This window comes from Notechis scutatus, chromosome 1 (assembly GCF_049901735.1).
Source record: "Notechis scutatus isolate UNSWTSFEM ecotype Mainland chromosome 1, rNotScu1.2, whole genome shotgun sequence".
In the NCBI taxonomy this organism is placed as follows: domain Eukaryota; kingdom Metazoa; phylum Chordata; class Lepidosauria; order Squamata; family Elapidae; genus Notechis; species Notechis scutatus.
Genome location: NC_142009.1, coordinates 151,213,607 through 151,237,727, shown reverse-complemented (window position 1 = coordinate 151,237,727; position 24,121 = coordinate 151,213,607). Strand labels below are relative to the sequence as shown.

The following is a 24,121-nucleotide window of genomic DNA, read 5'->3' as shown; positions in this document are numbered from 1 at the left end:
CAAGCAAATATTGCTTTTAGCCACTGTGGAGGTAGATTAAATGGGTGGAAAAATTAATGTAGCAATCAGATTTTTAAAAAAGTTAAATTCCCTAAATGTGCCAGGGAAAAATGAAAGTTAGAAATATAATAGAAATAGTTAGAAATAGTTAGAAATATATAATAATTATAATATAATATAATATAATATAATATAATATAATATAATATAATATAATATAATATAATATAATATAATATAATATAATATAATATAATATAATATAATATAATATAATAATATAATGAAAGTTAGAAATATAATTGATTTTGGTCTGTTTTGAAGGGTTCATTTTCTGCTTTTTGCAAGAAAATCCACAGGTTGTAAAAAATCTGCAGGCTGCAAATAGAGCCCTGGAAATTGAGGAAAAGACAGCAGATTCTCAACCACAGTCAGAGTCTGCTTTAAGGACACTGAGTGTTAGCCCCGGATCCATTTTGAGTCAGATTTGGGGCTGCCACAGGGACGATGAGTGACTGTGGGAACGAAAGAGTAGCAAGAAGGAAGGATAGCCATAACAACATTCTTTCGCCAGAGCTCAAGGACAAGTCACTGAAGTTTGGAGGGGAGTGACTGGATTTGGTGGGAGTTCAGAATGGAGGTGGATTGGAGAGTGTGACTTGAGGACCATCAGTAAGGGGGTTGGATGTGAGTTTAATATAGCAGGGGAAATGCAATTTCAGATTCGGGTTTTCACAGATGTGCCAATATGGCTTCTCTAACAAATTCTTACTTGGATGGACTTTGTCTCTGAGAGCTGAATTGGGATGCAGAGTTTGGTTGGAACGCTGACACTGAATTCAACCCAAACCCTACATACTACCACACATTTGCAAAGTAATTATTTGGCTAGTTACAGAGATCTTCTAAACAGCAGAGCAATTAGACCAGGGGTGTCAAACTCGTGGCCTATGGGTCAGATGTGTCACATGCTGGCCCCCCACCCCCACCCAGTTTAGGAAAGGGGGGGAAAGTCCCAATACATCATGTGATGACACTGTGACAATGCGAGTTTGACAACCTTGAATTAGACCATCTGGTGAGTGTTCCTTCAGCTTGGGACAAGATCAAAATGAAGCACAAATAAATAGTTATAAGGATTTAAAACTAATTGAAAGCAAAAGATTTCTAAAGAATTTGAATTATGGAAATTTAAAATGGATTAAGGGACAAATTGTCAAGCCCTGATCTGGGGCTCGACATACCTGAGGGGGTGGGGGTCCAAAATAAGCCAGCGAGGTAGCTGAACAAAGCCGATGGAGCCACAGGAGTGACGGGAGCATCGGATGAGACCGCAGCTGCAGCAGCACGACTTCCAGGTGCTGTGCTCCACTGCCGCTTGTCAGCTGGCCGCTCAACAGCTGATTGCCTGTAGATCGAGCCTCCGGTCAGGAGGAAAGGCCTCTGTGGCTGCTGCAAGAGGTCCGGGACAGCCAGGCTTCACTGAGCAGCTGATTGCTCACCAGCTGGCCACTTAGACAGACGAAAAAGAACTGCTGTTGCTGCCGACAGTGCGAGGAGCTGGAACATAGCTCCAGAAGGGGAGGGGAAGAACTGTGGTTGCTGAAAGGCAAGGAAGGCTGGTGCTGGATGTTGGGTGTTGGGAGGGAGAGGGAGAGAGGGGGGGAGGGAGGGAGGAGAGAGAGAGAGAGAGAGAGAGAGAAAGAGGGAGACCTGGTGCATCTAATTGAAATGAGGCCTAGTTTAGACTGAGGCCCTTTTCCACATTGAAACATCTTTGCCAGCACATTGAAACATCTTTGGCTTCTATTAAAAGTTTTGTGGACAAAACATGGTCAAGATATCAGGAAGCTCTCACATTTTGTTGAGGCTTTAAACAGGATCCATTGGACCAGATCTCTACCCTAAAAATTACTTTTCCCCAATGTATTACTGTGCCAATTCTGAAGAAGGCAAAACCAAAATGTACTGGTAAATTACAAGGAGAACACACACACACACACACACACACACACACACACACACACACACTCCCTTCTAACCCTGCTGGAGCAGGTGATTGGACTAGAATAGATATCTCATTATCTTTCTCCTCCCTCCCTCCCTCCTTCTTTATTTCTTTTTCTTTCTGTCCCTTCCTTCCATCCCCCACTCTTTCTTTGTCCCTTTTTCTTTCTTTCCCTTTTCTCTCTCTCTCTCTCTCTCTCTCTTCTTTCTCCCTCTTTCCCTCTCTCAGGCTCACCCCATTGACTTGACTTGCTTGGGCAGGTCCCTCCAATGCAGTGGGCTCAATGGGGTGGACCTGTGGGGCCGGCACCTAGAACGCGGTTTGAAAAGTAGAGCAAAGCCAGAGGTCAGTAATTTTTGCTGCAAAGAATCACGAAATCTTCTGGGTTGTGCACAAGAAGGGACACACATGTCAATGTAACTCAGCAACATAAAATAACGAGATACAAATAAAACAAATCAACAAGAATCGGCAAAGCATCTCTGATTAGATTTTATTCACTGCTAGAATCTAATCGGAGATGCTTTGCCGATTCTAGTGCAATGACCTGCTCCAGTAGGGTTAGAAGGGAGTGTGTGTGTGTATGTGTGTGCATGGCTGTCAAAACTCCAAAAACGGGTCAAGTATCTCTGGGGAGGCCAGTCACAAATTAGAACACTTGCTAAACAACCAGCCATTAAGTGAGGACCACTTGTATTTGGTTTGCCAGTCACCTGGCCACGCCCACCCAGTCACATGACCACCGTCACACCTACCCCATCATGTGACCAGCAAGCCATGCCCAGCCAGCAAGCCACGCCAGCTAGTCACGTGACCAGCAAGCCACGCCCACCCAGTCACGTGACCAGAAAGCCACACCCTCAAATTAGGCCATGCCCACAGAAATTTGAATCCCACCCCTGGGTGGGGGGCACTGAGGATGAGTTTGTAGCACCAAGGGGGCGGTGGACTGAAAAAGTTTGGGAACCACTGGGTTAGATCAATGCTGGGAAGGAAGACCACCTGAGAAGTTGAAGATACTACATAATACTACTTTTATTTCAGAATAAAACAGAATAAAAATTGCCACAGAAGTAAATAAAAAAGCAGGCCCAGTCTCTACGCAAGCAAACACTTTAGAATATCTAACTATCTTTATTATATTTTAATTATGTTACTAATAAATAATGGAAGTTATTATTAAGGATTACAAGTCTAAGGAGGGCATTAATAAAATGGCATGACTCTGCCCTGAGAGCTAAACTATTATTAAAGTAAAGGATGGAAGTGGTTCTATTTTAACACCATTAAGTGGAGCTTGAGAGAGAAAACACACATTTTAAATTTATTTTAATTCAGACCAGATGGCCCTAAACCATGAGGATACTGGTTTTATAAAAATATTTTTTCTTTTGTTTAATGGCTTGTGGCTCTGTTGAGGAGGATCCAAACAATTATTTGACAGGTCTTGAGGTCTAACAAATATTTATAGAACAGTTGAGACCAAATCTGGAAAACAACTATGCCTAGATCAATTTCCTACAACAACGAATTCTCAATACCAGCTTGACAGCCTGGTGACCACAGTTCTGAAACAATTTTAAAACTATAGCACAAACTTCAATATTAGAAGTGTTCAAAGCATACTCACTGACACCAGAGAAATCAAGAAGTACAAAGGACAATGCAAAGGCAAAAAAATGGAGATTCTTATGTCGGAAGTACTTTTTTTTTTAATTACTGAGATAGATATGTTTATTTTACAAACAGTCAAGTTTATCTAGGATTATATAAATAAAATATGGCAAGTTCTAGAGGGAGAGCAGTTGAAACGGCAGTATGGAGCACAACAAAGCAATTACCTCTGAAGATACTGTGGCATACAATAATAATCTCAAAGACCAGTCTGGTGTAGTGGTTTAAAGATCATGCTGGAAATTGGGAGACTGTGGAGTTCTAATCCCAATTTAGGCATAAAGCCAGCTGGGTGACCTTGAACCCGTCACTCTCTCTCAGCCTGAAAAAGAAGCAAATGGCAAACCACTTCTTAAACAAGCAAATTTGCCAAGAATAATGTAGAGACTAATCCAGGCAGTCACCAGGAGCCTTTTTAGGTTAAATTGCCATTGTTGGAACAATAAAAAGAAAGTCTAAATTTAAGTCCCTTCAGTTAGATATACATTCTTTCTTCTGCATTCTAAATGCTAATTATCCAAAAAGAATGGCTGTTATATTCTAACAGTAACAAATGTTGGTATAAAATATATAAAGTATTGATTTCTAGAATATTATCAAATATATACATAAAGGCGCAGTGGCTCAGAAGCTTAGAAGACGTCAGAAAAAGTCTATATTCTGGTGGTTTGAGTCCTATCCCTGAGTGATGGAGTAAGCTCCCATCACTTGCCTCAGCTCCTGCCCACCTAGAAGTTCGAAAGCATGTAAATGCAAGTAGATAAACAGGTATCACTTCGGTGGGAAAGTAACACTGCTCTGTGTTTCACTGCAAGCTCTTCACAGTGGTATGATGTAATGCTCACTACATAAACAGCAACCTCTTTGAACAACTCTGGCTCAATGGCCTACAAACAGAAATGAGCACCAACCCCTGACTAGTGGACTAAAATCTGCAGTGACTCCTTGATCTTTATTCAATATTTATTTCTAAAATGCCTAAAGATTTTGTCAACTAGTGAAAAGTTCAAATTCCTCCATCCAGTTTCTTGTTTTATATATTCTACAAAAAATGGTAATAATAAGCTTCATTGGCTCTTTATACCTATTTGTGGGAAGATATACCTAACTACAAATTATTCCTATTTGTGATAAGTACAAATGGAGCTATAATGGTAGTATGAAATAAACTAGACAAAATAAATATGAAAAAAATTGCTGCGGTCATATCTCACAATGCATGGTAATTTAATATAGAACAAGAGACTTATGGAGAAATGAAATTACAAACATATCATTTGGAAAACAGACAATCCAGTTAAATAGATGGGTTCAAAAATTAACAAGCAAGTGCTTAGTTTGCTGTTCAAATACCATCAGCTCAAAATAGTTCAGAGAACTGAAAGAAGCTGATACGACTGAATTCTTATTGCTCATTTTTAAAGCTATTCGGCCTTTAAAAAGTTTTAATTTCTATTTTTAATATAAGTAAAGAAAAAATATGATCAATAAAATCCTAAAGAGCCAAAGATAATTTTTCCTCAGCTTGTTTTATTTTTTCAAGGAAGTGTTAAGTTTTCTTGATTAATTTTTACATGATATGAGTGCAAATTGAGCTCCAACTAATCTCCATTAATTTTCTAGAGTTCTCCAGGAAATAGAGAACATAAAAATGTGATCACTGAATTTCATTTGTTGTGGTGATGGCTGATGTTGTCTGCCTGCTTGCCTGCCTCTCTCTCTCTCTCTCTCTTTCTCTCTCTCTCTCTCTCTCTCTCATCTATCTCTCATCTATCTCTCATCTATCATCTTATCTATCATTGATCTATTGTATATGGCTGTTCATCTTACACATTTAACCCTGGGGGTTAACATTCTCTCTTATATAAATCCACGCCAACCATTCCACTTTTGTATTTTTACTCAGCAAGTGTCTATAGAACAGAGTTAAGACAGTGGTCACAGCAGTCCCATAGAAGACCACCTCTATTGAATATCCTTCAAGGTTAAACGTATGTTCAAAGGGGCAGGGCTTTGACTTCATTGCTGTGATTGCCATCATGACATTTGTGTGGTAGTCAACCTTTTGCCTAAGTTTGAATTCATTTAATTTACAGCAAAGTTTTTTTATCTAAACAATTTTTTGAAAGTTCTGCAGTTGGCTAGTTAGTAGGGGTGGAGGCCTGAGTCATCAATCAAACCATGCCTCCAAGAAAGCTGACAGCTGGCTCACACTCAAAATATAAATTTATTTGCATAACATTTAAATTAAAATCCAGTTAAAATGCTAAGTGACAGGTAATATGACAGTTTGTGAATCAAAATTGCTCACTCTCGTTCTGCCCAAGTACACTATTTTCTTAAATAGGGTTATTCATTTAAAAGAGGGATTCAACTGTGTTGTGCATAAATTGTTGCTCAGTGCTTTTCTCTGTGTCACTTATAATCCATGGAGCTTTTGAAAGAGAACCACTGGATTTTATTTTGGAAAGAAAACTGCAGCCATGGGAGGGGGAAGAGAGAAGGAAACCTTTCACATTTGCAATTTAGATGGGCAGTGCATGAAAAGATGAGTGAAAACAATTCCTGCTAACTTTCCAGTCATTTTACTTGTTTTATCTCTATGCACAATACCTAGCATTTTTCTCCAAAGCAAGAAGGTTGGCAAATGGTAAAATATTTACAGTATTTGGATGATGGTTAACTGTTTAAAAGGCTGAAACCGACCACGTGCCCATACTGGGAGGACTGAGGAAGTGCACATGTTGTGCTGTTTCTCTATAACTCCAAAGTAGACAAGAACTATCTTTGCATCTGAAACTCCAGCCTTTTACTTGTATCAATCTTGCTTAAGTTTTTATGTAAAAGCCATACTTAAAAAAAACAAAAAACAATTTTGTATACAAACATTAGAAAAAGCTCCCTGGGGTTTCTGAGAGATGATTTTCATAGAATACATAAAAAATACACAACATTGACTGTGTGGTACAACTATAAACCATCTACAACAAAAGTTTGGGATTGGCTCCTCTTCTAATTTGAATTAGAAGTGGCAAGTATTTTTATCTGTATTTCTCAACCTAGATCTTAAAGTAGAGATAAGACTTAAGAAATGTTCAAGTCAATGATGTGCTGGAGCTGGCTTGTACTTGTGAGAGCTCAATGTTAAATTTTGGGGAATTTTGCAATCCAATTGAGAATACTACTGTGTCCAACTGTTCAGCATCTAGCAATGCAGTGTGGCAGCAGCAATGGAGCTGACAGGGCTGGTTATTAAATCCTTACCACTCGTTCCACTTGTCATGCTCCTGCCTAACTAGAACAATTCTTAGAGGGAGTTTGTTAAATGTTATCAGCAATATTTTTCCTCATAATACACAAAAGTGTTTCTTTTTTTAAATAATTGTCACCTTTAAAACTGAACATGCTTATATTTAACAAAGAAAATCAATTCCCTTCTACCTTATAAAAAATAATCCTTGTGAAAACATAATAATCAGGATTTTTCCTCCTATGTGCAAAATTATTTTTAAAAGAAATACTTCATAGATTTTTTTTAAACTAAGAAATAAAAAGAAACTTATAAATATGTTGTAATTTTGCTACACTATCAGAGTGTGCTCCACAAGTTTCTCTTTTCCTAATAATATAATTCTTGCCTCATTCCATATTTTTATGATGGCTCCAATCATATGTTGTAACGAAGCCTTACTTGTTGATTTTTCTCAACTATTTCTCTTCTGAGTCCTTAAAAATGTTTTGTTTACAGTTTGAAAATGGCAAATTACAAAAATGTACTAAATGTTCTAAAGGAGAAGGAAATACTTTTGAATAAACATTTTAATGAAATTCAACACTCTGTTTGTCCAACCATTAAAAATGCATGACTTAATGCATATTTAAATCATTGAGCCTTAAATTGTTGCCTATGTCTCAGACAACAGGGATCCCCAACCCCCAGGCCATTGTCCACTACCGGGCCATGGCCCATTCAGAACCAGGCCATGCGAGTAGCAGGTGCTTGTGCTCACAGCCCCACTTGCAGGAGTGTCAGGCACTTGCGCTGGCAGTCACACTCACACCAGTGGCAGGTCCTTGTGCTGGCAGCCCCACTCGCACAAGCAGTGGGCGCTTGCATAGGAAGCACTACTCACATGAGCAGCATCTGTGTATGTCTGTCCCTCATGAAAAACCATCCCCTCTTCCCACCCACCCCCCATGCCAGAAAGGTTGGGGACCGTCGTCATACAATGAGCTTTTCTTTAACAATAATTTTATTAAGAATTATAACTACAACAGTAAAAACTAATACAAACTGAAAGAACTAAAACAATAAAGAATAAAACATAGAAGGAGCAGAAAATAAAAAATAGAAAAAAATAGAAAAAATGAAAAAAGAGAAAGAGAAAAAAATAAGAATACAGTGAAGAAAAATGAAAGAAACATTTGAAGTGACTTAGTTTCTCACAAAATTCTTCGAAACATTAAAAAGCCTGTTTCATAAATTCAATAAGGCAAAATTATTCAGCTCATTCTGTTAATCAGGATACTGATGATTCTGATGAGTGCCTAAAGTGGACATATGTTGAGATGGCAGAGTTGATGATTAGGCCTCAGCAAGCCTTTGGGGCCATAGGAAGTTCCAAAGGGGTTAGGCATGTGACCAGAACAGCTGAAGTCGTGCTTGACTATTTTTATAATTTCGATATTTCTATACCTTAGCTGTTGTGTGCCAGCTTCTTCTTAGGCAACTAAGTGAAAGCAAAGAAATGTGTAAATATCTGCCTCACACAGTATTCAGGGTTCTTCCACTTTTTAGTGTTTGCCTTATCAAGACAAATCCACACTCCATCTTTTATTTTACCAAGTCAACATGACTACCTGCAAAACAATTATCCTGGTTTATTGTGTATATATATCTCTTTTACTTATCAAGACATCAGCCAGTTTCTTTTGTATGTCTAGTGTAACAACCTTTTCCATGCCTTTCTTGTGGCTTGTCATTTGTAAATCAACTTTCAACCTTAGTCTTGATCTTGTTAGGTAGAACTTGTTTCTCCTTCATAACATCTTTTAGGTACACTCTATCTATAGAGGCAGACAACCTTAAAATTAATTTCTGGATCCATCGTTTAAAATATTTTGCCTCACTGTGTAATTGTAAGTTGAGTTTGAATGTTTGTTTCTTGTAATTCTACTTTTTAGTTCCTTTTAATGGTCTGTAATGTCGATTTTTTAAAGTCTTGTTAATTTTTTTAAAAATAAAAACAAAAGCATTTTTCCCAAGGGAAGGATTCATTGTAGTTAATTCCATTTTAAATTTATCTGGATCCTGAGTCTATTTATAACTTTCCAAAATCACTCCTTTGATGCTTTGTTTAAAAAAAACACTATTTAAAAAAAAGTTTTTAAAATTTAGCTCATTTAAGAGTGAAGGAAACACACTCAGTGCTGTACAATAATAATAGCTGTAAAGCAGTTAACAAGTAATTTCCAAAAGGAATTAGAGAGGAAGTATGAGAACTTAGTGTCCTTTCAAAGGCACGGACTACAGTTTGAGCAAGACGATTATTCCCTCATCTCCAAGAACTGTAAACTGTCTTGGGATCTCCTTGTGAGGAGAAGACATCTGGAGCATTTGTAGACAAGGATAAGATTTCTTCTTGTCTGGAGAGGAATTATTGAAGAGCCAGTCTACTTGCCAGCCTTTCATTCCAGTGCAATCATCAATGAGCTTTGAAAAACGAATCAGACTGAAGTGGGATGAAAGCACACTATTTTAGAAGAAATATGGTTCTGTAACAGTAGTTTTTGGCCTGGAAGAATCCCAAATGAACTCCATCATAAAAAGACCTCTTCTGCTGCAAAGGTAGCCCATAGCCACATGAGGCTTTATACTATAATAATAGTACATGCTGATATAAACATATTACTATACATAATAGGATAGTTTATTTATTTAAATAGAACTTTGTTCTATTTGTCAGCATTCTGTAACACTATGAATGCAATTCTAGATTCAAGCCTAGTTAAAGATAGGGTTAGGGTTATTAAGATGTTAATCTGTGCACTTAAATTTGGTTATGATATTCACAGATATCCGTTATCGATGACAGTAGAATACCCTGGTTAGTTTGACTATAGAACTGTAAATACATAAATATGTCATGAGCAACAGTAGTAGCAAAGAAGGAAAAGGTTTTGGATTCTCTCATACATTGCCTTGCCTCACATACCAATTGCAATTGGGACCAGCAATTCCATTGCTAAGTAATGCAGTCATAAAGTAAAATGCCACATGACCATGCCAATTTATGGCTGCAGTCATTAAGTGAATCACCTATGTTCATTAAGCACAATATCCTATGATTGCAGCTTGAAACTTTCTGCTGTTTTCCCTACTGAATGTAATTGTTGGAAGCCAGCTATGAAAATTGCAATTGCTGATTGTGTAACCAGTGCTGTGACTGTTGCAAATATCTGTCAATTTCCAAATGCCCAAATCATGATCACGTGACCACAAGGATGCTGGAACAAGTGCAAGTTTGAGGGAGAGCCATAAATCTCTTTTTTCAGTGCCTTCGTAACTTTGAATGGTCTCTGAATAAATGGTTAGTAAGTGAGGACTACATATAAAATTTTAAGAATCTTAACAAATTTACTGGTTTGAGATGACAAACCAATTTAATAAAGGCCCCTGTTGTCAAATACCACTCCTATTTTTTGATGCCTTAATATTTCCAGGAAAATCAGAGGTCATTCCAATACTTTTCGTTTCCTGCTTACAATGTGATATAAAAATTGAAAAATTAAAAAAAAATATTTAATGAATATTTTAAAATTTGCTTTATTGTTGATGATAAAATGAGAAACAGAAAATCAATATATGTAGAAGAAGGAGTGGCAGAACCTGGGGGTGTGGAGTTAAAAGAGGGATCACCCTAGAGTTTCAATGTAGCCATAAATGAACTAAGATCAATCCCTATCTAATTCCAAGTAGGTGCTAACTTCTCTGGATAAGAGGAAGGTAACCTGGACTACTGTCCATAGGCTGTTTAGCAATAAATCAATTTAATTGAATCTTCACGTGTGGACCTGGTCTTTTACACCTGACAATATATGCCACCCTTTTCTTTCTTTTTCATTATTATGGATTTGAATCATATACCTGCATTGCCACATAAGGATAAGCCAAATAAGGATAAGGGTTAGGGTTAGGGTTGGATGAGGGTGAGGGTGAGGGTAAGCACAGGGAGTGGTAATTGTTGAAGCTATAGAATATGCCATTAGGTTTACACTCATAGCTTACCACTATTTTAAAATATTTCTTGTCAGCTTATATTATTAATTGAAAAAAGAAGAGAACTGGATGTCTATATGCAACTGGATACAGATTCATTTCAGATTAAACCAACTGATTTCCTCTGACGTTATTCTGAAGTCCTACTGATATTTTACTAATATATACATTTGTTATCACTTGCATTTCTGATTCCTTCAAGTGTCATCAACTCACATAGTTGTGTATTTCCTTTAGCTACCATGCACTTTTCATTCCCATTTGAGCCAGAAAGGGGTGAGAACAGCAAAAAAATTGAAGTGGGGGTAGGAAAAGGCAAAGACAAAAATAAGGTATGAGAGAGATATTGAGGAAACAGATCTCTTTCACTCTTGCTTCTCCCTCCCTATAATTCTCAGCAGACAGAACTTATAAAAATAACAATAAACAGTTCATTAAATTTTATGCCACCCAACTCCCAGAAACTTCAGATGAATTACATAATTCAGAGGGACCTAAGTTGCTTATACATTAATAACTGCCTTCAGTTTTAATATTTTTTTTTAAAAAAACTATTCCACATTATATTGTACCAAAGACATCTTTTCTCTTCCACTGTATAAAAGTTTTCCATTTTCGGAGCAGTCTTGACAAATGACTGTCTTGTGAATGAAAGAGAAAGAATGCTAACTTTATCTCCTGTTTCCACAGTGCCTTTTAGATAACCCTTTTTGTTTCATGTTCAGAGCTTGCTGTCTACACACGCCTCAGAGTCTCAGCTGAACAATACCTCAGACTTTTAGCTGACATTTCAACCTGAGCCCATGTCAAACACACGCAGGGAGAAAGCCTTGATGTATTAAGAAGTTTCAGCATATTAGCATTATTTCAAAACACTTCAAGCACTAAAGAAGAACAGGCTTCTAGCAAAGTATTTGGGTGTGTGGAGATTTTTAAATGTACAAGTACAAACATTAAATTCAGAAATAATGAATCAAATTAATGACTGGAATGTGCCAGTAATAAATTTAGCTACAATGCAGTCTTTTGCTCTAGAAGTCATAGATGCACAGCATACCTTTACAAGGTCTAAAAAGGATGTTCACAAACACTAGACAAATGCATTTTATGTATTTTAAGTTGCATTATGTATTTTTTTAAAAAGAAACTAGAATGTATACAGAGAGACAGGCAATTGGATTATTATTTAAAATTTTATGAGCTGTTTTCTTTTTGAAATTATCCCCCAATGTCTATAGTAAACATAAAAACCACAAAAGATTTGCACAATATCAATACAATGAATATGAAAGAAAATTTGTGTTGACAGCTTCCCTCCCTCCCATCTTTGTTTTTCTTCCAGGCAGATGCTTATAACTACTTGTTTATAATCCTGGGTGCCACAGAAGAAAACTGGAATGCAATGAGACTAACCAATTACTTTTTTTTTTTTTACTAACCATTTACAACCCAGCAGTAATAGGGAATTGATGGCTTCCATCTATTTAATGGGTTCAAGTAGACACTTGTTGGGCATGTTTTTGTTTAGTTGGTTGGACTCAATGACCTCAATGGACCTTTCCAAATTCACGATTCAATCATGGAAGGCAACCCAGGAATAGATCCATAAATAAAGCCAACCAAAGTCACTTTGCAAAGTGATGGTAGCATATAAATTTAATAATTAAATAGATCATGCTACATTATTTTCCATTAAGATAGATACACACATACACACACCTATATATATTATACCCTCACTTTCAATTGATTATAGGAAGCTATCGTACATGGGTCAGATCCTTTGTTTGTTTATTTATTTATTTATTTATTTTTATTTATTTATTTTTGTCAATTGCTTACAAGATAATAGGTATAAGTAAAAACATAGTTATGAATACATGGATACATATAAGAAAAAAAAAAGAAACAATAGGACAGGGACGGTAGGCACGTTGGTGCACTTATGCACGCCCCCTACAGGGCTCTTAGGAAGGGGGTGAGGTCAATATCAGACAGTCTAAGGTTAAAGTTTTTGGGGTTTGGGGGAGAAACCGCAGTCAGGTAGAACATTCCAGACATTGACCACTCTGTTGCTGAAGTCGTATTTCCTGCAATCAAGTTTGGTGCAGTTAACCTTGAGTTTGTATCTATTGTGTGCTCTTGTGTTGTTATGGTTGAAGCTGAAGTATTCATTGACAGGTAAGTCATTACAATGTATGATTTTATATACCATACTTAGATCACACCGAAGATGGCGTAATTCAAGGTTTTCTAGGTCTAGAATTTCGAGTCTGGTGGCATAAGGTATTCTGCAACGAGTAGAGGAGTGGAGAACTCTTCTTGTGAAATATTTCTGGACTTTCTCAACTGTGTTAATATCAGATATGTAATGTGGTTTCCAGACTGATGAGCTGTATTCGAGTATTGGTCTAGCAAATGTTTTGTATGCTTTAGTTATTAGTGTAATATTACCAGAGAAAAAGCTATGTAAGATTAGGTTAACAACTCTTAACGCCTTTTTGGCTATGTAGTTACAGTGGGCTCTAGCACTTAGGTCATTAGAGATGAGTACTCCAAGGTCCTTGACAGAGTTTGGATCATCAACAAGGTCTTGACTATTCAGCCTGTATTTTATTTTCTGATTTTTTTTGCCAATATGTAGGACAGAGCATTTATTTGTTGAGATTTGAAGTTGCCATTTGTTTGACCATTCTGATACATAGTCAAGATCTTTTTGAAGGGTAGCAGTATTGTCTGTGGTGTTGAACAGCTTTACATCATCAGCGAAGAGAACGCAGTTGCTCTTAATATGATCAGAGGTCATTTATACAGAGTATGAAAAGAGTTGGTCCTAGAACACTGCCTTGAGGGACACCATCATTGACAGGTACAGAATTTGATAGGACGCTCCCAATTTTGACCATTTGTTGTCTGTTTGACAGGAATGCTAATTCCTATCAAATGAGTATCTGACAATAATATGTTTGATTATTCCTAGAACCAAGCATATAGTTCATATTAAAAATATTGTTACATAAATTAAGTATTTCACCCATTATTTCGAATGAATGAAATTTGGAGAAATGGAGGGAAGCAAAGAGGGTAGAAGGCTGGGAGGGAGGTTTCGTATGCTGTCACCTTTCCACAAAAAAAGTTCAATGGGGAAGCCACCAGGAAGTTGTTCCTACTCCCAGTGATATTTTGCCCACCCATGGTTACTCTGTTTTTCTGATTAGGTAAGGAAATATATATATAATGATGATCCAATGGATCACAGATTGTCTAGTGTTCCATAAAAGTGTAATTCTGGATGACTGCACCTTGGGGTTCCTTACAGCAACATTCTAAGAAAAAAAATGGTTATGTAATTTTTAATACGTAAGGCATTCAGTTACAAGAAACTTGTTACTTTTCAAAACTCTTTGAAAATGATTAATAAAACTATCTCTGTCATATGCCACCAGTATCAAGATACCTTGTCTATTTCCCATGGATATGCTCTATTGTTTTTTTTTAAAAAAAAAAAAAAAACATATTTAATAAATGTTAATTCCACAAATCCACCTCATTACTAAACTCATCTTATGCTAGGCACCATCATTATATCTTTTCACTAACAGAAGAACTTATGCACTATGTAAAATAATTTTTTCCTTGATCTTTCTTTTCTTACGTTAACTGAAATTTAACTTGTTCCTTCAGCCACTGAATTATTGTCTTCTGTTTCTTGGTGAATAAAATGAGATATTACAGCCAGTTGTCTGAGAACCATTTACTTGTATAGGTGATGGATTAGATGATGGATTCTAACAGACAACATTGATTGGAAATGTATGGAAAGGCCATCAACTCTACTGAAAGCTGCTGATTTTCTCATTGAAATTCATATTGTTTTACTAGAGAATAATTTGATTTTTCACTGAGTCATATCATTGAAATGTGATGTCAGGTCTAGCCCTAGATATGCTTTCTAATAGCTCTGATGGCCATGCTTGCTTATTAATTTTTATGATTTATTTACTGTCTATTTGCAGAACTGCTGAGGCTCTTTAAGTGTCCTGTAAATGGCTGGCTTCCACTCAGCTCTCAAGTGAACTGAGCTGTACCACAAAACCTTAGGTTACAAAAAGAATCTAGCACTATGCTTTGTCTTGGCATGCTCAGTTCTTCTATTGCCAGCTACGGCCAATAATGATTTGGAAATATGATCAAGAGAAAACAAAAACCCAAGTCCAGAGAAAGAGGACTCTCCTGCTGAAAGTTACGAAGTCTAAGGTTGCCATTAAGTTAGAGCTAATTGGTATTTTCTTCACAGCTTTCTAAGTTATTTAACATACAATTTTCCCATGTTGCTTTTTGCTAATACCACTCAAGCAACTACAAACTGTTTCATTTTGGAAACATGCCTTACAATTATCCACATACCAGGTATCAAAGTTGCCCAGCGCAGATACTAACATATTGCAATGTTAACATCTGTTTATTTAATGTTTTATATTAACTCTGTAGTGGATAAGGTCAGGGGTGGGATACGACAGCGTTAACTACCAGTTCGGGATTTACAAGCTTCCCTGCCCGCTGTAAGGCACGCGCCTGTTAATCGTCATTAGCACGCTGCGTGCTGAGAAGCAGCCTTTGAAACAGCCCTCTTTTCTTGTTTTTTTAACTGCAGCTATGCCTCATTCGGCAGTTGAAGTTGAAAAACCAGGAAATAAAGATCAGGTAAGAGCCCAGGTGGGCGGGTGGACAAAAACATCAGCAGACATAGAACCGGTTCTATGTCTGCTGCTCTTCAGAGCTACCGGTTCTGCAGAGGTGGACAGAACCGGTAGAAATCCACCCCTGGATAAGGTGCTGCCTTGGAAATAAGGAGACTATGTGTTCTAGTTCCACCTTAGGCATAAAAGCCAGCTGAGTGACTTTTGACCCAATCACTGTCTTTCAATCCAACCCACCTGAAAAGGATTGTTGTGAGAAAAATAAGAGGAGGAAGGAATGTTAGATGTTCTCCACCATGAGTTATTTACAAAGTAATAAAGGTGGGAGGAAAAACTATTTAATAAATAAATAAACTTTTGCAATGGGAAGTTCTTTTTAATACTTTTTGTTATGACACATGGTTATGGTTACAACTCCTGGCAGGAGTTTGAGTTTGTCAATTAATTAATCAATCAGTCCATACTTACAATTGATCTGATGAGTTTCTCTTTTGCCAGTTTCAAGGAGGTTTTATAGCAATTTGCCAGATCTTCTTTATGGATATCACTAATATGTCCTCGAGCTATAGGGCCCACAGTGTGAATAACATCTGCAAAGAATAACACAATCAACATCAAAACTTGAATAAAATCGTACAAAATGTCAAAGGAAAATTGGTAAATCAGCAGATGGACTCTGATCGTGAGGATTTTTCCTGATTAACGACAATGTCCCTGACCCTGTGAGTCACATGATGTAAGAGGTAGACATGAAGTAAGGAAATAATTCTTCCAAGTCCTGTATTGGGTTACCTTCTAAGGCAGAGGTGTCAAACTCACGGCCCATGGGTCGGATGCATCACATACTGGCCATGCCCACCCCTGGTTTAGCGAAGGGGGAAAAAGTTGTGATACATCACTTGATGACAACATATCATCCCAAGTTTGACATCCCTGTTCTAAAGCAATGATTACTTTACATTGAGAAAGAATCCTTTCCCCTTGGAGAACCAGGAAGTAATTGCTGCTTGGCTCATCTACAGAGACAAAGGAAGGCCCTTAGTGCTCAGCATTTAGAAGAAGAATGCTTCGAATTAGAGAAAAGAAGCTCAGAAATCCTCCCCCCGCCCCTCCCCCCCAAAAAAACAGGCAAGGAAAAGTGAAGAGTCTGGAGGAAGAAAACTGGGAGTCAGGATGCCATGCCCTGTTCCCATAATACAATCAATGCAATCACTACTAATCAATTCAAACCTTCTTATTAGTGATTCTGCAGTGCACAACCACACTAGCTAGGTTAAAAAAAAACTATTGTGGGAGCGCAATCCTCTTCCTCCTCTCCAGAGTATCAGATGACAGTATTAAACTATCCCATGAACTCTTATACCTGAAAAGTATTGGCAAAGCTTTGTGACATCACATTCTGGTTTGTTCATTGCAACCAATCAGTGCTTAAGGGCTATGTCCTGTGCTGTCAGGCCACAGCAATGAATTTTGTAAGAAAAAAGCTTATTTTTCTCAGCTGTTTTTATTCTCCACTCCCTTTGACCGAGTCTGCATGCTGTGGGAAACAGAATCCATCAATTGCATTTGGCCAGGTTCTCTCAAACATGCCAAGCTCTCCCAAGGATGCTGAAACAGCATTTCAATTCTGCCATTTTCTTTGTAGATTAGCAAACACAAAGATTTAAATAACTGTCAAAGGGAAATATCTACCAGGGAATTTGTTTTGTCAGAAAACTCCATGGACCTGGTAAAAATAAAACATGAAAGGCTTTACACACCCAAACATTCTGACAGCTGTAAACATCATACTGAGAAGCACATAAAAAGGAAATAATCAACCTTCTCTTTTAATCATAGTTATTTCCCCTAGTTATAAGGTAGAAGGGGTGAACTATTTGGCTGGAGAATTACACATAGAGTAATTAGGATCAAAGCTATTTAACACTATTTCCAATAACTGAAATTTGAATTTGACACGTAGGATTTGCCAGATGACAAGGATGATAACACCTGATCAAAATATAGTTTTAATGCTGGTTTTACCCCTTTGAGCTGACTCACAGATATGCATTTTAGGCAGTCCAATAATAAATGGAGATTTCTTGCCAGTGGAACAAATTCAAAAATAGAAAGAAGTCTGTTTTTGCATGCTGTTACTTTTCATTATCATGTTTACTATATTTGAAGGTAACAACTGACACAGTGGACTGTGTAGGACAACATATTTGTGTGTGTGAGGTTTGAGTTCTTGGTTGTTTTTAAAAATGCAAATATTTTTATAGATGAAGCTGACACACTGCCTTAATCAGAGAACGTTAATTTTATTTATTCTGCCAACTCCTGAAATGCCATAAAATGTGGTCACAGCAGGACTTCCTCTTCAGCTATAAATACTTATTGCCACAAAATGCTGCAGGAGCAGCAATCAGATCTGACATTTAATTGCCAAACCTAGGCCAGCAGTATTACTACATCAGTCATAATTAACAATGTCCAAATCTTAAAAGGAAGTATCACAGAAAAAAAACCCACCCAACCCTTCTAATTATTAAACGTCTGCTTTGGCTATAAGAAACATGATGCTTTGGGAGGCCATTTCTTTGTGATTTTGATAAATGTTTTGCAAATTAGAGTTAAATGATCAGCTGGGTATATTGCTACAATTTTGATGCTGCATTTTCCTAGTAGATAAGTGATTTTAAAAACCCTGTTATTTTACAGAGCATTTCCTTTAGTTAAAGGACCCTTATCCCTCGTGCAAGCAACATTAAAAGTTTTAACTAGAATTTCTGCTTGCCAAATACCTCCAGAGACAAGTATGACTTGTAGAGCAATTTGATTACTATAAAATTTTAGTTTTCCAAAATGGTGCAGTTGGCATTTAAGTACAATGCCATATTTTTTTTTTTTGCTCTAATGGAATAAATATTCCACATAAAAGACTGGCAAAAATGCAGTATCTAGAATGCATTAGAGACTTTGAGTGTAAAAAAGACAGGCGTTTTCAAAATAAATTCATTCATTTATGAAAGAGGAGGAAACACTTCAAGAATTGTGGGTCTGGTTTAGATTAGTGCTTTGACAAACAGACTAAAGATGGGCTAGAGACACGAATCTTTCAAAGCAGCAGACAATTAGGATATGAATCCCCTCCCTTCCTGCTCCCAACCCAAAAGCTGGGAGCCATACGGGAAACATATGCTACCAAGACTGTTCCAAAATCTTTCAAAGAATGCTAACATACAGAGTGATATAAAATGGCTGTGAGTGCTTATGTTTCAGCAATAAAAGAGACAATGTTCTAACACTTACGTGAAATAAGCAGACTGATTTTTAAGATTAAAAACAAATATAACACTAAAGGAAGGCAAGAGAAAGGGAAAGCATAAAGTAAGAGAAAAGAATGAGAAGGCAAAGGACTTTATGGAACTACATTAAGTCTCTTCTCAATAATGCTCTTGATAACTGAGGGAAACATCTTCTCAATAATGCTCTTGATAACTGAGGGAAACAAGTTTAAAATAAAATATAATTTATGTAAAACTACAAACATGACCCTCAAATTCCAAACTCTCAATCAACTTTAGAACAATTTCTAAAATTTATGTTTAAACAAAAAGAGAAAAGTACAATATGCAGCACAAAAGCTGTTCTGAGTATGCTAGAGGTCACTTTAGAGAAGATAAAATGCCACTAATGACTCTCAGTGTTGGCTCTGAGGTACAGTTTGTGATTATAAAGGACACTCATCCAAATTGACTTATGGAAAACAGAAGGCATGAACAGAAAGCAAATATTTAAGTTAATATATTTATGTACCACTCTAGCCTTCTCCCAAAGTGAGGTTTTAAGATTCATGAGGCGTCTGAACTCAAGTCAATCAGCACTGAATTCAACTGCTAATCACACTAGCTATCCATAGTTAAAACAGATTCAAAAGATGATTCCATATTTTGGAAGGGAGAAATCTGGCACTATTGTTTTAAGATAATTTTTATACCTACAGCAAAGGAAGAAAAGTGACACATATTATGTGAGACACATTTATATTGGATATAAGAGTAGCATAAACAATCTACTAACCATAATAGTTACCATCCTGGTATACAGGTGTAAGTAAATTCTTACCCATAAATTAGCATATAAAATTCAGCTTATAAATTATATAGAACAATTCTATTTGTAATAATGAAAGAGTAATTTTTAAAAAACAAAATAAATGTGTGGCAGGTTAAAAAAAATGGCCAGGCATGTATTCTTCAAAGTGAAATTAAACAATTACATTACCAGGTAAAGTATAAAGTTTTTTTCAGTTTGTAGAGAACAGCATAATTAATTACCCACCTGCATATGGAGAGGGCTGCCATATTCATCAGACCAGTGGTGGGATTAAAAAAAAATTACTACCGGTTCTGTGGTCATGGCTTGGTGGGCATGGCAGGGGAAGGTTACTGTAAAATCCCCATTCTTTTCCCACTCCACTAACCTGTTTTCCAGCTCCGTTCTCCTGTGCAGGACAACAAAAGAAGACCCAGCTGATCAGCTGGGACTGGGAGGCAGATAATAGATGGGAGTGGGGCCAGTCAGAGGTGGTATTTGCCAGTTCTCTGAACTACTCAAAATTTCAGGTTACCGGTTCTCTGAACTATTCAAAATTTCCACTACCGGTTCTCCAGAACTGGTCAGAACCTGCTGAATACCACCTCTGCATCAGACATGAGACATGTTTGCGTTGCTATTTTCATTAATGTCCCCTTCTACCTACATGCTACCTTTTGTGATAATCCATGAGGAACACAGTGTCCTAAAGGAATGTAAACAGTCTGTTGAATGTTCTCAGGATAACATGAAAGGACATGAGGGAGTAAATTTCTATTTAACTAGGAATATTATATCCTGTTACAAGTTCTATAAACTAATTACTATGAATAAAAATATATACAGAGAAGAGAAGTTATCAGATTCACCTAGGTTTGAAAAAGTTCAATAAAGATTTTCAGTGGGAAACAAGATGTAAAATAGAGTCCTAGCGTGCTAATGGATTGAACTTAGTAGTCACATAATGTTATGTGTGTTTTGGGGTGGGGGGAGTGCGACAACTAGAATATAGACCTACCACTATCATTATCCCTAAAATGCAGAGGAAGATATTGGCTCTTTGTCAATGTTGATGAAAGATTCAACTTTCTAGTCAATTTTTGTATAAAGAACTGGAAGAAACATCATCTAACATCTTGTCTTGTTGGTATGTTCCTTCATTTTAGGAAATAGAGTGTCTGGACTCAGCCTTGGGGAAAAGTACAGCTGTCTGAAATTTTGAAGAGAAACACTCCACTCTATAACATATGTACAATTCCTCCCGGTTCACCCAATTCTGAAGTTTGCTTTTTCAAGAATATCTCACAAGGTACAGAAATGACAGTGATTTAAAAGAAAGCCCTATATTAATCTGACCTTAAAATTGTTCTTAAAAAGTTAAGACAATATTAGTCTTGCAAGGTAGCCCAGATAAGAAGCACAAACAGGAGCACTAGATCCATCTTTATTGCAAGTTATTTATTTATTTATTTGTTTGTTTGATTTGCCAATTGTTTACAAGATAATAAGTATAAGTGTATGCATAGTTGTGAATACATGAAATGGGTACATATAAGAAAAATAAAACAAGAATAAGAGAAACAATAGGACAGGGACGGTAGGCACGTTGGTGCGCTTATGCACGCCCTCTAAGTTTATATTGTCAGAAACTTGCAAGCCTGAAAGTACCGTGTTTCTCCAACAATATGGCCTCCACCAATAGGAAGGCCCAGCATGATTTCTAGGCATGAGGTGAAATTAAGCCCCGCCCCCAAAATTTAGGCCTATACAAACCATGCTTTTCCCCGCCATTTCTCACATCATTTGTTAGAACTACACGAGGTGAAGAGAAATGGGCGGGGGAAGGGCAGGGGGGGGGAATGGGGAGAAAAATTGCCTTTAGGAGTGCCCTGCAGGTAGCCTAGGCTAGAATACCCCAATAGCCGATAGAAGCTCCCTGAAGGCAGAGTCCCCAGACGCTTCAGGGCGTGGGGTGGCTACCCGTGTCCCCTCGCCTTTAGGGCAGTCTCTTTCGGGCGATGGAAGCTCCCCAAATGCAGTCACCAGCTACTTCAATCGGCCGGTTAGAAGTGGCCTCGCAGTGAGGGGAGTGTGTGTGTGCCATGCCTCGCCCCGAAGTGGCTGGGGACTCTGCCTTCAAGGGAGCTTTGATCGCCCAGTAGAAGCAGCCTTGGGGCGAGCGCACACATACACTCCCCTCGCTGCGAGGCCGCTTCTATCGGCAGAGGAAAGCTCCCTTGAAGGCAGAGTCCCCAGCCGCTTCAGGGCGAGGCATGGCAGCCCATGTCCCCTCGCCTTTAGGCAGTCTCTTACGGGCAATGGAAACTCCCCAAATGCAGTCACCAGCCACTTCGATCGGCCGGTAGAAGTGGCCTCGGGGCGAGCGCGCGCACACACACACACACACACACACACTCTCCCCTTGCCACGAGGCCGCTTCTATTGGCAGACGAAAGCTCCCTTGAAGACAGAGTCCCCAGCTGCTTCAGGGCGAGGCATGGCTGCCCATGTCCCCTTGCCTTTAGGCAGTCTTTTTCAGGCGATGGAAGCTCCCCAAATGCAGTCACCAGCCACTTCGATCGGCCGATAGCGGCTGGGGACTCTGCCTTCAAGGGAGCTTTCGTCTGCCGATAGAAGCAGCCTCGCGGCGAGGGGAGTGTGTGTGTGTGCGCTTGCCCCGAGGCTGCTTCTACCGGCCGATCGAAGTGGCTGGTAACTGCATTTGGGGAGCTTCCATCGCCCGAAAGAGACTGCCTAAAGGTGAGGGGACACGGGCAGCCACGCCACGCCATGAAGCAGCTGGGGACTCTGCCTTCGGGGAGCTTTCGTTGGCCGATAGAAGCGGCCTCGTGGCGAGGTATGTGCGTATGGGCCACTCTAGGTGGGGGAGGAAATTAAGTCACCCCCAAAAAGATGTCCTACCCGTTTTTTCAGGGGTAAAAAAAAAGAAACACGGTATCCTTCCCATATTTCACTTTTACTTTCCTGAAAACTAGGGGTGGCCCCTTCTGAGAGATTTTGGCCACCCCTCCCTCTTTGGTCTCAAAATTGCTTTTAACGGACCATTGTCTAGGCAGTGGCTCTTCCTCCTGTGTCCCAGTCATTCCCACATACCATTACAATAAACTGTAAATTTGAGTTATTAAATTTATAAGCCTAAGTGAAATCAGTTAAGATCTTCCCATTTTTGAGACCCTTGTCCCTAAAGGTTACACTGCTGTGTATGATATGATATCATATACAATACTTTATACAATCCAACTCACAGCATTTATCCATCAACCTCACTCAGTACAGACTTGGAAAGAAAAAATGCCACCAGAATTTTATTGAAGACGTCCAATGCAGAATATTGAAATTTAATAAAAGATCATAGTGAAAGAGGGAGTGCTTACAAGTGGGAAGGGGGAAAAAGCCTCCAGGTTTTTTTTGTAAAGAATAGAAAAAATACAGGTGAAACTCAAAAAATTAGAATATCATGCAAAAGTTCATTTATTTCAATAATGCAACCTAAATAGTGAACCTAATATGTGAGATAGACTCATTACATGCAAAGCAAGACAGTTCAAGCTGTGATGTGTCATAATTGAGATGATTATGGCTTACAGCTCATGAAAACCCCAAATCCACAATCTCAGAAAATTAGAGTATTGTGAAAAGGTTCAATATTCTCGGCTCAAAGTGTCCCACTCTCATCAGCTAATTAAGCCATAACACCTGCAAAGGGTTCCTGAGCCTTTTAAATGGTCTCTCAGTCTGGTTCAGTAGGAATCACAATCATGGGAAACCTGACAGTTATGCAGAAATCCATCATTGACACCCTTAGTAAGGAGGGAAAGCCTCAAAGGTAATTGCAAAAGAAGTTGGATGTTCCCAAAGTGTTGTATCAAAGCACATTAATAGAAAGTTGTGTGGAAGGGAAAAAAGTGGAAGAAAAAGGTGCACAAGCAGCAGGGATGACTGCAGCCTGGAGAGGATTGTCAGGAAAAGGCCATTCAAAAGTGTTGGGGACTTTCACAAGGAGTGGACTGAGGCTGGAGTCAGTGCATCAAGAGCCACCACACACAGATGGATCCTGGACATGGGCTTCAAATGTCGTATTCCTCTTGTCAAGCCGCTCCTGAACAACAAACGTCAGAAGCGTCTTACCTGGGCTAAAGAAAAACAGACCTGGTCTGTTGCTCAGTGGTCCAAAGTCCTCTTTTCTGATGAGAGCAACTTTTGTATCTCATTTGGAAACCAAGGACCCAGAGTCTGGAGGAAGAATGGAGAGGCACACACTGCAAGATGCTTGAAGTCCAGTGTGAAGTTTCCACAGTCTGTGTTGATTTGGGGAGCCACTGTGCTTCATTAAGTCCATGTCATCTGCTGGTGTTGGTC

At 38.3% G+C, this 24,121-nt stretch overlaps 1 protein-coding gene across 4 annotated transcripts in view; it reads right to left on the bottom strand.

Annotated features, from left to right (window-relative positions):
* Nucleotides 1-24,121, bottom strand: part of MACROD2 (mono-ADP ribosylhydrolase 2) — a 1,127,501-nt gene that overhangs the window by 565,630 nt on the left and 537,750 nt on the right. For all 4 annotated transcript variants that reach the window (XM_026668493.2, XM_087948725.1, XM_026668495.2 and 1 more), the window contains exon 6: nt 16,130-16,251. In XM_026668493.2, the coding sequence (XP_026524278.2) occupies nt 16,130-16,251 (122 nt within the window). The remainder of the gene's footprint in view (nt 1-16,129; nt 16,252-24,121) is intronic.